This window comes from Taeniopygia guttata, chromosome 4 (assembly GCF_048771995.1).
Source record: "Taeniopygia guttata chromosome 4, bTaeGut7.mat, whole genome shotgun sequence".
In the NCBI taxonomy this organism is placed as follows: domain Eukaryota; kingdom Metazoa; phylum Chordata; class Aves; order Passeriformes; family Estrildidae; genus Taeniopygia; species Taeniopygia guttata.
The window spans coordinates 4104683-4119423 of NC_133028.1; the positions used below are offsets into that span (position 1 = coordinate 4104683).

Genomic DNA, 14741 nt, shown 5'->3' on the forward strand with positions numbered 1-14741 from the left:
CAGCTGAGTAGAGGGAGCAAAGAGATTAAAGGTGATTGGGAAAAAAGACCATTGGATGGATAGCAATCCTTCTGTTTTACCTGTGACAGTAGAAAGAAGGTAAATTCATTTTTTATCTGAACTCTCCTGCCTGCCCTGTTACACAAACTCTCTGTGCATTTCTCTCTTCAGAGGTGCAGACCAAGTTTCATTACCACACTGTCACACTCGGTTATTTCTCCCTCCAGCACTCAGCACCAAAGCAGATATTTAATTCATACTCTCCAAGTCAGACAAAGGTGGCTGTGTTTTACTCTCCCCATCCTGTGCACTTCACTGTGCAGCTACACACAGGGATGTGCACTTGGTGTTGGAAGCCAGGCTGGAACAGAAATATCACCAGAAAATTCCTCTGCCTTACGTTGGAGGCTTTGGAGCGGCTCCTGGTGACTGAGCATCCCCCAGACAGAGCTGTAATGACAACTGGCAGTGATTAGCACCTCTGCCAGGAAACTTGACATTGTCTCCAAGCACCAAATGCCAGCCTGGATGATTTCTTCTGTGCTGCTTTGGACTTCCAGGCTGTCACTGGGGGTGATGGGTGTCCAGTAAGGTGAGGATTTCTCTGCAGTTACTCTGTTTTCTTTTCCTGTTACGTTTGTCATGAACTGCAGAACTTACTCATGGCCAGGCTGTTGTAGCAGATCCTATTCAAGCATAAAATTGAATATAATCTTCTTTCTAAAGTTGCCACTTTTTTGCACCATCTATATTAACGATCATACTAAATACTGATTTTAATAAGTCTGTCTCTCTGTATATAAATATGGACTTTTTTTCTCCTAACTTTATGCTAGAAGTTGAAAAACCCCAAATGAACAGATCCATCAATTATTTTTTTTTCTCCCTCCTTCCAACATTTTAAACAATCTGAAGCCTGAAAATATGTAACTTGATTTAATCAAACTTCTGAGAAACCTTCCCATCATTTGTAGCATCAGCAGTGGAGGCATTACGTTCTCAGCTGGGGGATGAGCCAAATTCTAAAACTGTGTATATGAAAAGGACCATGTGAACTAACAAGATTACACAGATTATAAATTTCATGTTGTTTTCAAAACCAGTTGACATAATTTACAATTTCTTTCAATGGGAAATCTCCTATTTGCTTTAATTAATTTTTCTTCCAGGATATTAGCTGCTTTTCCCCAGGTATTTACTTTCTCTTTTGAAGATTACATGTAGTTTCCAGTAACATAATAGTGTTGTCATCCATTTATATATGAAATAATATTATTTTAAAATACTGCATTCCAGTTGTTAGTGTTTCCAAAGGATGATTGTTCCTGGAACTGCATTCATCATGTTAACAGACTTAAGAGAAATTGCAGCAAGAAAAGTTGTGGCAAGGTAATGACAAATGCCATTTGTAAAGAAAACCAGGGTTGGAACAATTTAATTTTTAAGACAATTCAATTTCAGTTCCTGACTGCTGGGGCAGACAAATTCATTTCAGAGAAGAACAGAACAGCATTTCCTGGGCAGGTAGTCAATGAAATAAGAGCTCATTGTGTAGAGGACTTGGTCTGTGTCCTTTCTAAGCTTGTCATCTCCTCTCTGTGGCTTTCTCTCCTGGGTGTGTCTCTCTCCAGACCCCTGAGGAGCTCGAGGACGACTCAGATTTTGAGCAGGAGGATTATGATGTGCGCAGCCGAACGAGTGTCCAGACTGAGGATGACCAACTCATTGCTGGCCAGAGTGCAAGGGTGAGTACAAACCCCACACACCTCCAGTGAGTGTCCAGTAGTGACCAATAAAATCTCTGCCTCAGGAAGCAAAGGCAGTGATTTCCAGTCCTCAGGGTTGTTTAACAAAGGATGGCACCAGTCTGACGGAGGTGTTGAAGGTTTTTTTCATGTCAAACCTATTGAAGTAGCATTTATTGAATGGTCTTGAGGCTTTTGTGGTGCCTAGTATCAGCTGCCTGCTCCAGCTAGTGCTGTAAGAGGAGGCTTTGCAGGTTTGGAATGTGCTGAAACCGTGGGAGTAGGCAGCAAATAAAAAAAAAAAAAAACGAAAAAAAAGGAAAAAATCCCATCAGTGCACCATGTGCTGTATCCAGAGAAATCTTACATTAGTCATGTTTCCCAGTGTGCAAACCTGTCAAGAAGATCTGTTTAAGCTACTGAGTAGTCCCTGTAATTTAATTGTAATTGAAGACATTTGCTACTGAGTCAATGTAATTTTACCAGGGTAATTACATCATGATAAACTTCAGTCACTGTGATTTGCGACCTCAGCTTGTGCATGGGGATTGCAAATTAAGCTGATGAGTGCTTCGGGGGTCACAGGTGCTGGGGAAGTGAAGTCTGTTAACACTCAGGAATATTCCTGTTAACACTCAGGATTGTGCCACCCTCTGATGACTGTTTGCCTTTTATTGAATAATCTTCTCAGCTCAGATTATTAAAAAAAAAATCAGAATATAATTTTAATGTGTCATGAAAATATTTTTGACTGGAAAGAAAGGTTTTTTTAAAGAAAAGCCTTTTAACAGTTTCCAGGAGAGAACCAACAGGAAACTGGGAATTATCTGGATGATTTTCATGGCTGTTTCACACAAGTCTGGTTTGTTCTCATGTGCTAGAAGTGAAGCTATGGGCTAAATAAGAAGTATGCTCCCCACACACTCAAAAACACCAGCAAAAGATGATAACTGGCATGGGGATTTCTTACCTTGGAGTCTGAAAGAGGATTTGTAGGGCTGAGAACCTAAAGACCAGCAGGCAAAGATGCTGTGAGAGCTCAGAGGACCAGGACAGAGGAGTTCTCAGCTGCTGTAGGCTGGGGCTTGACACAAAGGTTTTACACCCTGCAAAGAAACAGTGGAGTAACAAAAATCTGAAAGAAGCCTACTCAGAGGTGTGGGAGAAATGCAAGGCATGAATCCAGTGAAATGGGCAGAGATTTCTTTTTGTCTTAAAATTCTTTCCCTGAATATTGAATATAGATGGTAAATAAACCATACCATGTATCAGAAAAATGGGAGTTTTATCATGTCATCCCTAAGGCAAAAAATACCTGGATTCCTTACTGTGAGACTACTGACAGAACTGTTCTGGATGTAGTTGACTATCTTTTGGGATTTTTATATTTTAAAGGGCATAAACTCCTGTTTGAGATATTCAAAGTATTGACTACTAAAGCAAATCTTAGATATAAAAGAATTGAGATACAGTACAGATTATTTTGTCAGATTTCACAGCCTTCCTCATCTTTTTGGTTACATTTAGGACTGGGTAGCATGTCATCCTTTCTTGATCTGAAACCCATGTAAAGACTGCAGTAATTTTTTTAACTAAGAATTGAGTTCACCTGGGGATTTAGGAGCCTTAAATTCTATTACATTTATTGTGGTTATTATTACTGCTACACTTAAATCCTTCTGCTTTGATCAGCAACACACTGTATAAACATAATATATCATAAAGACAATTCCTGAATAACATAGATTGCAATGTGGCACAGGAAGCAACAAATCATAAAAACTTAAAAGAGAAACAATGTTAAGCAGAAGCTGCCCAGTCACCAGTCTAGAGTGCTAAGCAGAACAGAATCTTACCTGAACCTTTTCTATGGAAAAGATGCAAAATTCTTATTCGTGCAATGGAATGGATTTGTTTAATATGCTTACTCCATAAGGCTGGTCATGTTTTAGCAGAAAGACTTATGTTGGTATTCAGTAGAAATAAAAGTGGAATTTACAGGCATCATTTGCTGTAGGATATGGCTGCTTTGAAAGCACATCAGCAGCTGGAACAGAAATATTAAAGCACTGTTTACCAGTTTAAAGAGTGTTCAGGTGAAGCAGCCACTTGAAGAAACCCCAGGCAAGGCATACAAATAAACTTCCCAAATTTCACTACTCCTATCACATGCTCTCGACTTCAGTTAATTCCTCATTTCTGTTGTTTTATGTGCATTTTATATATTTATTTATTAGCTTGACTTACACTGCATTTTTCTGTGCAAAGACTATTATGCTAACATTTGAAACTGCTGAGTTACATTGATAAGGCCTAATTAAAACTCATCTTGAATTTTAATTTGATTAACTTGCAAATTTCTCATTTTCTGATCTACTGTTTATAACCCTTTTTAATTTCAGTTTGGGAAAAGGTCAATTACGAATTTTTAAAAGCCAAGAGCATTTTAAGAATATGTAAAAAAAGACTTCAGCTGATTGAAAGTGACATAAACAAGAAAAAAATGTAACGACACTTAAATATGTGTCACACCCCATTAAATGCATAATGTGGTCTTCAGAACCCCTAGAGCCAAATAATAGCTTAGCTTGGAAATCATTATTCAAAGTATCCATTTGATCTTCAAAAGTCATTATTATAATTTTTTTAGGGTTTTTTTTTTTTGAGGAGAGCAGGAACTTCTTGCCTTGTTCATGCTGGGGCAGATCAGTACCAACCTGTTCAGTTCCTTTTTGCTCCCTTCCAGGAGAAAATTGGATCCCTAAATATCATTAAAAGATACAATTCTTTTAGAATTGTAAAATTGTAAAATTTACAATTTTCTATATTGTAAATTTAGAAAAGATACCAAAAGATAAAAAAAGTGAATTGTTACAATTCACTTCAAATGTATTGTCTTGTTTGTCATAGCTTATTTTAGTGTTGTGTTAATATGAAATTCTCTGTTTCTGACAGAGGATGAGACTAGGGGAGACACAGCATTTCAGTCTGCCTTTTCCCATAAATGTCACTCATTTTATTCTTCAAAATTGAGATTCAATCGTCATTTGTCAACTGATAAATAATCACGGCATCATAAATATAAATTTTATCATCTTGAAAGTGCAAGAGGCATAAACATGAAAGTGCTTTTACCTGTCCTGGCAGAAATCAAATTCCTACTGGATTTTACTTGGCATCTTCATCTCCCATAAAAAGAAACTCAAGCTGTTGGGACCACTGGAAAGATCCAGTTTGTAACTTCCTATTTTCATGCCCAACTCCTGTTCTTTCTCCAGGCTATCATGGCCCAGCTGCCCCAGGAGGAGAAGGCAAAGATTGCTGAGCAGGTGGAGATATTCCACCAAGAAAAGAGCAAGCTGGATGCAGAGGTGGCCAAGTGGGATGACAGTGGCAATGACATCATTGTGCTGGCCAAGCAGATGTGCATGATTATGATGGAAATGACAGATTTCACCAGGTAAGGACAAAATAAGCACAGCTGAGGAGCTCAAATGTGTTACATCTTCTCTTTTCTGCTGGATTTCTACCCTTTTGAGGTGATTTGCTGTGGGTTTGGGGGTGAAAAGCCAAGGAATGCTCATCATATACATTGCCCTGGGTATTTGTCCAAGTGGGATTAATCACATGAAGTTTTTGTGTTATTTGCAAGTCTCTTTTATTTGCAGATCATTTTGTAAAGTTAGTCTGTGACCTTACAGACACTCCAGTGCCATTTCATTTAGTACCCATCTAAATGCATGTGCCTCTCTGAACTTTCAACATTTCAGCACAATTTGTGTCAATCAAAAATAATGGCAAAACTATTTATATCATTTGAACACTGAACTTCCTTCCAAAAAAAATCCCAAATGAACTGGTTTGATCTACTGCTTCGTGGGAGCCTGTCAGTAATGATTTTTTTTTATTGCTTTAATTTCTCTTCTCTATTGATGTCTTATTCTTCTCTAATTGCAGAGAGTCAAAAGGTCACTCGTTAATGATACAATGTAAACAGAATTATTGTCTTTTACTATGGTCATATTGTTAATCACACCAGGAAGAAAGGTTTACAAGACTTCGAATTCCAGATCACCGTAGTAAATTAAATTTTGTACAGTGTTTATTTTTAAAGTGGGTTCAAAAGTTTAAATGGTATTTATCAAAATGTGATTACACAAAACTGGATGAAAATCTTCCTGGGTTTTTTTTTTTTTTCAGGATTAAAATCATACATCCATTTATTCATCTCTTTATGTTGCCCCATCCCTGGAAGTGTTCAAGGCCAGTTGGTTGGGGCTCGCAGCAACCTGGGATAGTGGCAAAGAGGTGGAAGTGGATGGAGAGGATATTTTACAGAATTCTGTGTTATTTTTTTATTTGTATTTTCTTGGTGTCTCTGATCCTTCTATCAACAAAAAATAGAGTGAATCTGCCCAAACAGTGTCATTGTATCATGGAAGGAAGAAATGATGTTCTAAAGCAACAGCCCAGAATATGCAGAGTTTCTGCAACCTCCTGGACAACCTTTGATATACTGGCCATGAAATTATAATTGCATTTTCTAGCATCAAAAGAACAAAACTAATTTAAGAATGAGATAAAAACTACTGACACATTTGAAGTAAATAAAAAAAAATCAAAGTGCACCTCCATCTGCATCAGATTCAATAACAAGTTGTTTAATATATTCCATTAAAACAGAAACAAACCTTTCACACCTCTTTGTTTGGCTGTAACCTCAGCAGTGTTAGAATAGAATAACTTTTCAAATGCATGGAGTTTGTGACAGTCAGAGCTGCTCATGTAATTAATGTAGAAGCACACAAGGTCACCAAGAAGTATTTTTGCTGCAGTTTAAGTTCACCAGAAGTGGGATACTTGTATTTCATCTGTTTAAAGTGGTAATGAAAGTCTGGAATGAAGATTAAAGTGGAAATATGTTTCAGCATGTTATTCTTGCCATATAGATTTTTAAAAATTCCAAAAATAATGCAGTGTTGTGCTTAGAAAAAATGCCTTTTCTTTAATTAAAAAAGGTTGATCGTATTGTCATTTTCCACATTAAAAAAAAATGGAAAATTACTTCACTTCCAGTTGAGACTTTCTCAGGACCAGCAGCAATTTTATTGGTACAAGCAGGAGTAAAGTTTTGAGTCTGATGAAAACTCACAGAAGTCTGTGGAGACCTTCTGTCATAATAAATTTTGGTAGCTTTAATGACTAAAATCAGGATTTTGTGCAGCATCTTAAAAATATGGTGAAAGATCAGGCCAAAAGCTAATTATACATGTTTTAAGTGCAACATTCAAGTGTGTAACATAATGATTGTGCTTCACCTCTCTTTATTTTCCAACAAAAAATCTTCTACAAATAGATTTTCTAAAATGTGACATTCTTGCCCTAGACATGATGGGCTGAACATTTAGCACTGGCTTGGGAATCACATCATTTTGAAATAGTTGTGTATTCCAGGAACAACATTGGCTTAATGAGCACTTCAAAATGCATCTACTATTAAGTACAGCTCATGTGCTTGAAGGCACCATCGGACTAAATTGCCAGTGAGGCATTTTGTAAGGGAGAGGAAATACAGCAGACAGATTTCTTAATCAAGCTGTACTATAAAGTACTTAAAAGGCAAAATAGTAATAAATTAAGAAGACATTCATGTTACTATTTTAAAAATGAGCACTAAACAGGGTCACTAAAACTGGTGCCTTTCGTGATTTGTTGAGATTGTGGGTAATTGTCTTGTGTTTCACAGAGGGAAAGGCCCCCTGAAGAACACATCCGATGTCATTAACGCAGCCAAGAAGATTGCAGAGGCAGGATCCAGGATGGACAAATTGGCACGGGCAGTAGCTGATCAGGTAGCCCCAAAATGAGCTGAAATACAACATAACCTCTATGGATGAGTTCCCTTTTGCAGGAAAAGTCTGTCTTAACAGAAAATTACCTGTTGAGAGCCTGGATCCTGATCTTCCCGTTGGATAGAAGTTGGTTCTTCTAGACCCATCAGCATTTTGCAGAACAGGAAAGCCATAAATGAGTTTCTCCAAAGCTCAGAAATGCCTGACTTGTTCCCCAGCCTCACTTCTGGGCCTGTTAGAATTAGATGGAGACTCCTTCAGGTTGAAAACACCTGTGAGATCATCACATCCAAAATGACTTTGCTGTTAAAAAAGCAGTAGGGAATTGGATGCTCCATTCCCTTTGCCAAGTCCCTAGGAATGCTTAGATTCTTTCCAGCTCATTCTTCCAGCAATTTTCCCTTGATTTGGCTCTTTACTCCTTCAAGGTTCTCTGACTCCCTATTTTCTGGTTTGCTTCAGTGTATTGTGCATGTTGTAGGGTCTGTGTCCTCACTTCCTTTACCAAATTCATGTCACAGCTGGACAGATGACCTTGCTGTATATATATTTTCAGATTGGATTATCTGTTGATCTGGAGAGCAAGAGGAAGCATCATATGAAAAGTCAAGAGCCAAATTTCAAATCCAGGTCCTACATAGCTAGTTTTAGATTCAGGCAAATCAAGCTTCACTATTTTTCCCTTTGTAAATTTCATATAATCTCTTTCATTTCATTTTCATCAAGAGAAAATTTGCTGGAAGTGGGAACTGGTAACTTCCTTTCCTCTAGTCTTTCTCTTCAAAATAAGAATGTCATTTTCTTCTTCAATTAGGAGTGTGATAGTGTGTAACACACCCTGCCATGGAATATGGGCCAGAGTGGCAAAAAACCCAAAGCTGTCCATTTTCCTGTAACCTCAGAAATGTTTGGTTTAGGTCTTCTTCAGCAGCAGCAAGTATTTTTTTCCTGTAGTTAACCCCTTGCAGTCTTTCAAATGTAGCATCTGTTCATTTTAACACAAGAAAGAAGAAATCTATCTGTCAGCTGATGAAATTCCTGGTCTGCAGTACTTGCAGAGGTGGAATATTTTAAAGAAAGAAACAGAAGGAGACTTGTTATGCTTAGAGTGCCTTGACTTGAGTCATATTTTAAATTTCAAAGGACTGTAACCCTAATAATAAACAGTGAAATTATTTTGAGAATGAAGTATTTGTTTTAACTGCTTGCACTTCAATGATGTTTCACAGAACTCTGGAGACCCTCATGCAATATAAACTTTTTGTGGACAGTAGCATTTTTAATTATTATTCCTATGGAAGAGCCCTTACATTTTTTTTTTTTTTTTTTCACTCCAAGGTATTTATATTTAAAGCCTTTACAACTCTTCAGAAGTATTGCTTTAAACTCATTCCTTTCAGTTCCTAGACTTCCAGAACTAAGTAAATATTTTTATATTAAATTTGCATCCTCAGGGAGAAGAGGACTTTTAAGGATTAATGCCTGAAAGTTGTGGCGACTGTCTGAGGAAAAGAGGCTCTATAGTGAAGCTCCAGCTATGTTTATAATTACCTTTAAAGGGCAAGAAAAAAGCCAAATGGCTCTCTTTGGGGTTATAGACAACAATATATCCAACTACTTCACCATGAGCACATTCCTTGCCAGCATTAGCTGCTGGGGCCAGAGCAGTGATCTCAAGGTTGGAGCTGTGATGGTGTTGACTCATATGCATTTAATTCTACCAGTTTTTCTTTAAAGACTCTGATAATTTTTTTTTTTAATTGAGCATAAACTCTGTAAGGTGATAAAAAGGCAGATTTGGAATCTTTGTTCCCCAAGCTATGCAGGAACATTGTCAGCCAGACTTTGCTGGGTAGCCCCAAAGAGTATTTATTGGAGACATGCTGTTAGCAGTGGGCCCTTTTAGCTCTGTTTCCTCAGAGTGAATTACTGAGGTCTGTTCTTCTGAGGCAAGACTTGGAATATTAACTACAAGGTTGTTGTTTGTTATGCTGTTGATATTGTGAGGGATGATGCAGTTTCTATTAAGAGTCCCAGAGACTATGAATAAATTGTACTGGGGCCCTTTCTACTTCTATTGATTATGAAACCCTCACAACATCCAGCACATTCGACCTAATCTAATCCTCTGAACGTCTGCACAAATGCCAGGGGAGCTGCCAGGCAGACAGGAGTTGGAATTGGAGTGGGGGTAACCACTCAGAACTGGGTTTATCTGGACATTAACTGGTCCATACTGGATGTTAACTTGGATGTCCAGTAGGCAACCTGGAGTTTCAAGTTAAACCTGACTTTATGGCTGTTCAGTACAATTATATAAATTAATGCAGAGCAGAATTTAAAATTATGATTTTCATAATGCTAGTAAACAGGTTTCTTATTTTTCAGAAAGGTAGAGTGCATCTTTAAGTTGTAATTCATAAATCTTGAGTTAAATGAAAGGTAGAATTTGAGGTTTTAGATTTTTTTCTAGTACCTCATGTAAAGACAAAGTGGAACAAATCCACCTAATACACACACACTGCCACTTATCTGATTACCTGTCTCTAATCTCATGAACTCAGCTCCATCTAATCAGTATTTGTGTTGTCTGCAGTGCCCAGACTCAGCCTGCAAGCAGGATCTGCTGGCCTACCTGCAGCGCATTGCCCTGTACTGCCACCAGCTCAATATCTGCAGCAAAGTGAAGGCAGAAGTTCAGAACCTGGGAGGAGAACTCATTGTATCAGGGGTAAGCTGGGATTTGTGTTTAGCCATTTGTTTCCCATGTAGCACTTGAAAGGGAGAATTTTTGATTGCAATAATGTACAAAACAAAAATCCACTGATTCATAAGCAAGTTTTGGTTGTTTTTTTTTTTTTAATTCTATCACCATTATTCCAGGCCTTACAATAACTTGTGTAGAGCAATTTGATTTTCCAATTACCCTTTGTTTATACTAACCTTGTAGAATCTTCATTCTTCCAAAAGAAAAGTAATTTCATAACCTAGAAAGTCATTGCCAAGCTGTGACTATTATAATTATTTGGAGCTTTTGTATATTTGCTCATTATAAATATTCTTTCCTTTGCTAGTACTGGTAACTTCCTTCCTCTGTGCAGAAGCCAGCTCTCTATGAAGTGCATATTGTTAAGATGGTGATGACTAATGGGATTCATTCACTCAGGTTCCAATGCACACTAGGTTTAGCAAAAGACTCTGGAAGGCCAGCAAAATATTTTAAATTTTAATGAATATGCTGTTTTCAAGTACTATTGCAATCACAGTGATTATATACTCTAATACCACACAGTTATTTCAATGAACACTAAAAACTTCTTACACACAACCTTTTGGAGAAATAAAGACAGGCAGCAGTAATATCATAAGCAATGAGTTTTTTACATTTTTAAACTTTTTTTTTCCTTCTCCTGTTGGCCTTTGAGCCTCTGGGAGTATGCTAGAACCACAAAGAAGCAATGACTGCTCTTCATGATTTTTTTTCTTTCACACTAGTTTAGCCCCATGACACTTTCGTTATCCTCTAACTCAAGTACAGACCATATGTATGTAAATTTGTAACTTATTCCACTCTCCTGAGTGGTTTCAAAACAATAGTGATTTGTGGGACCCAAGATGCTCAGAACAAATTGTTCCCAAACATGGTTTTGAAAAAGCACCCTTTCATTGTTTAAGCCCAATCAAGTACGAAGATTATTAGGACAACAAACTTCATTCCATCCATGAGATTCCCCAGTGGCATCACTGGCCTTCCTCAAACATATCAGAAGTCACAGAAAGTGATCTCAGTCGCATAATTTTTTTTTTTTTTTTTTTTTTTTTTGCAAAGCACTATAGAAGGTCTTAAACATTTGCCAGGCTTTCTTGGATCAGGCATTCTGAAGTCATATACACAATCCTAAAAGGAGCTGCTTAAAGGTTCCTGTATCTGTCCTGCAATTGGTCTTCACTTCTTGATGTATGTACGTATGTAATTTTAATACCTTGATCTTCCCACAGCAATGAAAAGATCCTCTTCCATTTTCCTGACACCAGCAGCGTGATCTGTCCTTGTGTCACTGACAGCTGTGCTGCATCGTAATTGCTATGATCTTTTCTTACCTCCTGCCATCTGGGTCCAGCCTTTCATACCCATTGAGTTGTCATGTTCATCTCTCTAAAACAATTCCCCGACTCAGTGCTTCTCCCAGCTTGGCTTTTGTGGTTGTGTGTGTTTCTTTTTTCGAGCCTCTTTATTCAGTGTTTGTGGATGCTGAATAAGCCATTGTGAACCTTGCGCATCTCCTCGTTCCTGGAACATCCCCATCCGTTGTGGAATTATAAGTGGCCAAACTGCTTGAGTTCATCATTCCAGTCTGGCATTGTTGGCAACCGCTGCTTCCCAGGCTCCATCACCATTGTGTTTCTGTTTGGTGGGGTTTTCACAGTCAGTCTCAAAGGCAAAATGAGCTTCAACCACGGAATTTATTTGGGTCTGTTCCAAAGACTCGGTAAAACTGACCTACAGAAAATTTGAAGATTGCCCAGCTTGCTTCTTCTGCTGGTGCTCTGAGCAGGAGGAGGTATAGTGAGCTGAACTCCTGTGCATCCCTTTGTGACAGCATTATCTTGTGATCTGACATGCCCCAGTCAGTGCAGAGCTTTCCTGACAGTGTTTTCTGAGATGTTGATCTTCAGGGTGCCGGGTACTGTATGCTCCTTTGCTATCCAGAGGTCTGGTATCCAAGTGCACATCCACATCTGCTTGTCTACTTGCTGCTTCTGCTTCCATCTTCTTCTTCATTCTCTCTTGGATAGCCAATTACAAATAAACAGTATTTTATTTATACTAAAATGAAATACCATTATTTGGCAACTTGCATACAGTACAATGATAGAAGTACTACAGAAATCCAGAACTCAAACTTCCTAACCCCTGAGTACAGAAGTTTCTGTGATTGTGCTGTATTGAAGTGTTTTGATGTAAAAATCAAGCACCATGACAATTATTGCAATATTGTAATTTACAACTGTGTTTACAAAGAACCACGAGACAATTCAGAGCGATCCAAAACATGACTTACAATTCAGAACTATGATGGGGAGTAGGATCTCTGCTTGAATTTTTTCATTATTAAGAATATTAATCAATATTTATAAATGAAATGAATGTATGCATATGTATGTTTGAATCTTTGTGTGGGTGTATGCATACTTATATATAAAGGAAAGAGACATAAAACCAATTAAAAGCTAAAAGACAGATGAAAGCCACCCCACAGTCCTTACAGTTTCATTAGAGAAAAATATGTTGCAACAACTTCAAAAATACTGTGTACATAACATTTATTGTGCCGTATGTCTTTTGATGAAACTTCTATTTCGTTTTTTTCCCCCAAAATTCAGTAGTTCAGTATGGTTTACCTCTGAAAATAAGCATAAAGCTGATCTTGTTTGCTTTTTTCCTCTATAGATTGGTATGATTCTAGCATAGCATATGAAGGGTCCTTTGTGGCATCAGTGACTTTGCTGCAAATAGGAAAACAGATCAACAAGTAAGAAAATGTCACAGTCCCGAATTGTGAATTATTTCAGTAAAGAACCCACTGTTGTTTTCCCTTTTCTTTCTCCCATTCCTTTTCCTCTCCGCTCCTTTTTCTCCTTTGATCTTTCCCATCAGACTCCCTCCATGCCGATAGCAGAATCATTTTTCCCAGTTAAGTAAGACCTTAAGGCAATTGGGAGTTAGTACACATCAGCTAATTCCACATAATTATTAGGCAGGGCAATATTAATGGGCAAGGACAATTTAGACCATCTTTTTATTCAGCCCTTTATGTTCCAAGGTGAGGCACTGGATTCCTGATTCCAATGGAGTTTTGCAAAGTAAAACAAGGAAAAACCCTGATACTAGTTCTTCAGTGAGGAGCCCTGGAAAATAAGCAAAAGTGGAGAGGAGGATGTTTAATAAAAGCAAAAAGAAATTAATATCCAAAATTGCAAAATATTTTAAAAATATTTCTAACTGTGTAGATGATAGCTTTGGTCCTAATGAAACTCTCTTTGACCTTGGTCCATAAACAGATTTGTGTTTCTGTAATTTTAGATTTCAATATTCAATTTCTAGTCCTCCTTTGAGAATAAACAACCTCCTTTAATGAAATTACAGAGTAAAAGCACTTCAAAATAATTTGCTTTGTCTCTTGCTTTGGTTTATTTAAGGTAATGCATATTTGCTTCATAATCACTTGCAGTATTGTACTGGAATGAATCCTCTGAGGTGCTGAGAGTACACTGCTCTCAGTGAAGTAAATCCCATTTACATATACTTAACTCTTGCTGCTGGCCTTGCCTTTTTTATGGGAGCTACTTTTGTTCAGTTGCTTTTAATGATGTTTCTTATTTAAATAAAAAAATTAGACTTCTAACTCTAGGGCTGTTTTATTTTTCTAGCATTCCTGTCTGCCTCTTGTTAGCAAGAGAATGACAATAAACCATCTATGTATTCATTTCCTGTTCTAGAATAAATATCCACTTGTTCTGTTTACTGCTGCTCAGAAGTTGATCAGCTCATTTCCCTACTATCCATTTAGGATGTGAGCTTTCATTTTTAAAAGTTCTTTTTTATGTTAGTAGATTTGCCACAGCTTTTCCTGTATGATTAGATTGAGCAGAATTTAAGAAAATCCCTTATCCAAGGCAGCTCCTTATCGTGTTCAGGTTTGATTTAGAACTGTACAGATAAAATCAGCTGTATTAGCAGAAATATTGCCAGAGTATTATACTTCTGAACCAGACAGATATGCAGTGTCATACAGAGTAGCAGCCATGTGCCTTCAAACACTGTCCAAAAGTATGGAATCAACAGCCAAAGCACACTCCATGCATACACCTTAGCTGGATCCAGTTCCATGTTATTTTCCAAATCCTATTTATCTTAACATAATAGGCTCAAACGTGATACCCAGAGAAGGATTCCTATATTCTGTTAAAGATACAAGACAGTGTAGGTAAGATTGTGAGTTTATCAAGGAGTTCTTGCTTGGTAAATTGAAGTAAGGAGTTTAGCAGGAACAGGAAAGTGAAACGGCTGGAGCCATCCCATTAGTTTTGGGTGGGACATGATGAAAAGTGACACAACACCTGGACTGGGAGGGTGGATACA

The 14741-nt window shown here is 37.7% G+C and overlaps 1 protein-coding gene across 6 annotated transcripts in view; it reads left to right on the top strand.

Annotated features, from left to right (window-relative positions):
• CTNNA2 (catenin alpha 2) overlaps positions 1-14741 on the top strand; it is a 471460-nt gene that overhangs the window by 432270 nt on the left and 24449 nt on the right. For all 6 annotated transcript variants that reach the window (XM_030270317.4, XM_072927892.1, XM_002188730.7 and 3 more), the window contains 4 exons: positions 1632-1745; positions 5024-5205; positions 7492-7597; positions 10194-10328. In XM_030270317.4, coding sequence (XP_030126177.1) covers positions 1632-1745; positions 5024-5205; positions 7492-7597; positions 10194-10328 — 537 coding nt within the window. The remainder of the gene's footprint in view (positions 1-1631; positions 1746-5023; positions 5206-7491; positions 7598-10193; positions 10329-14741) is intronic.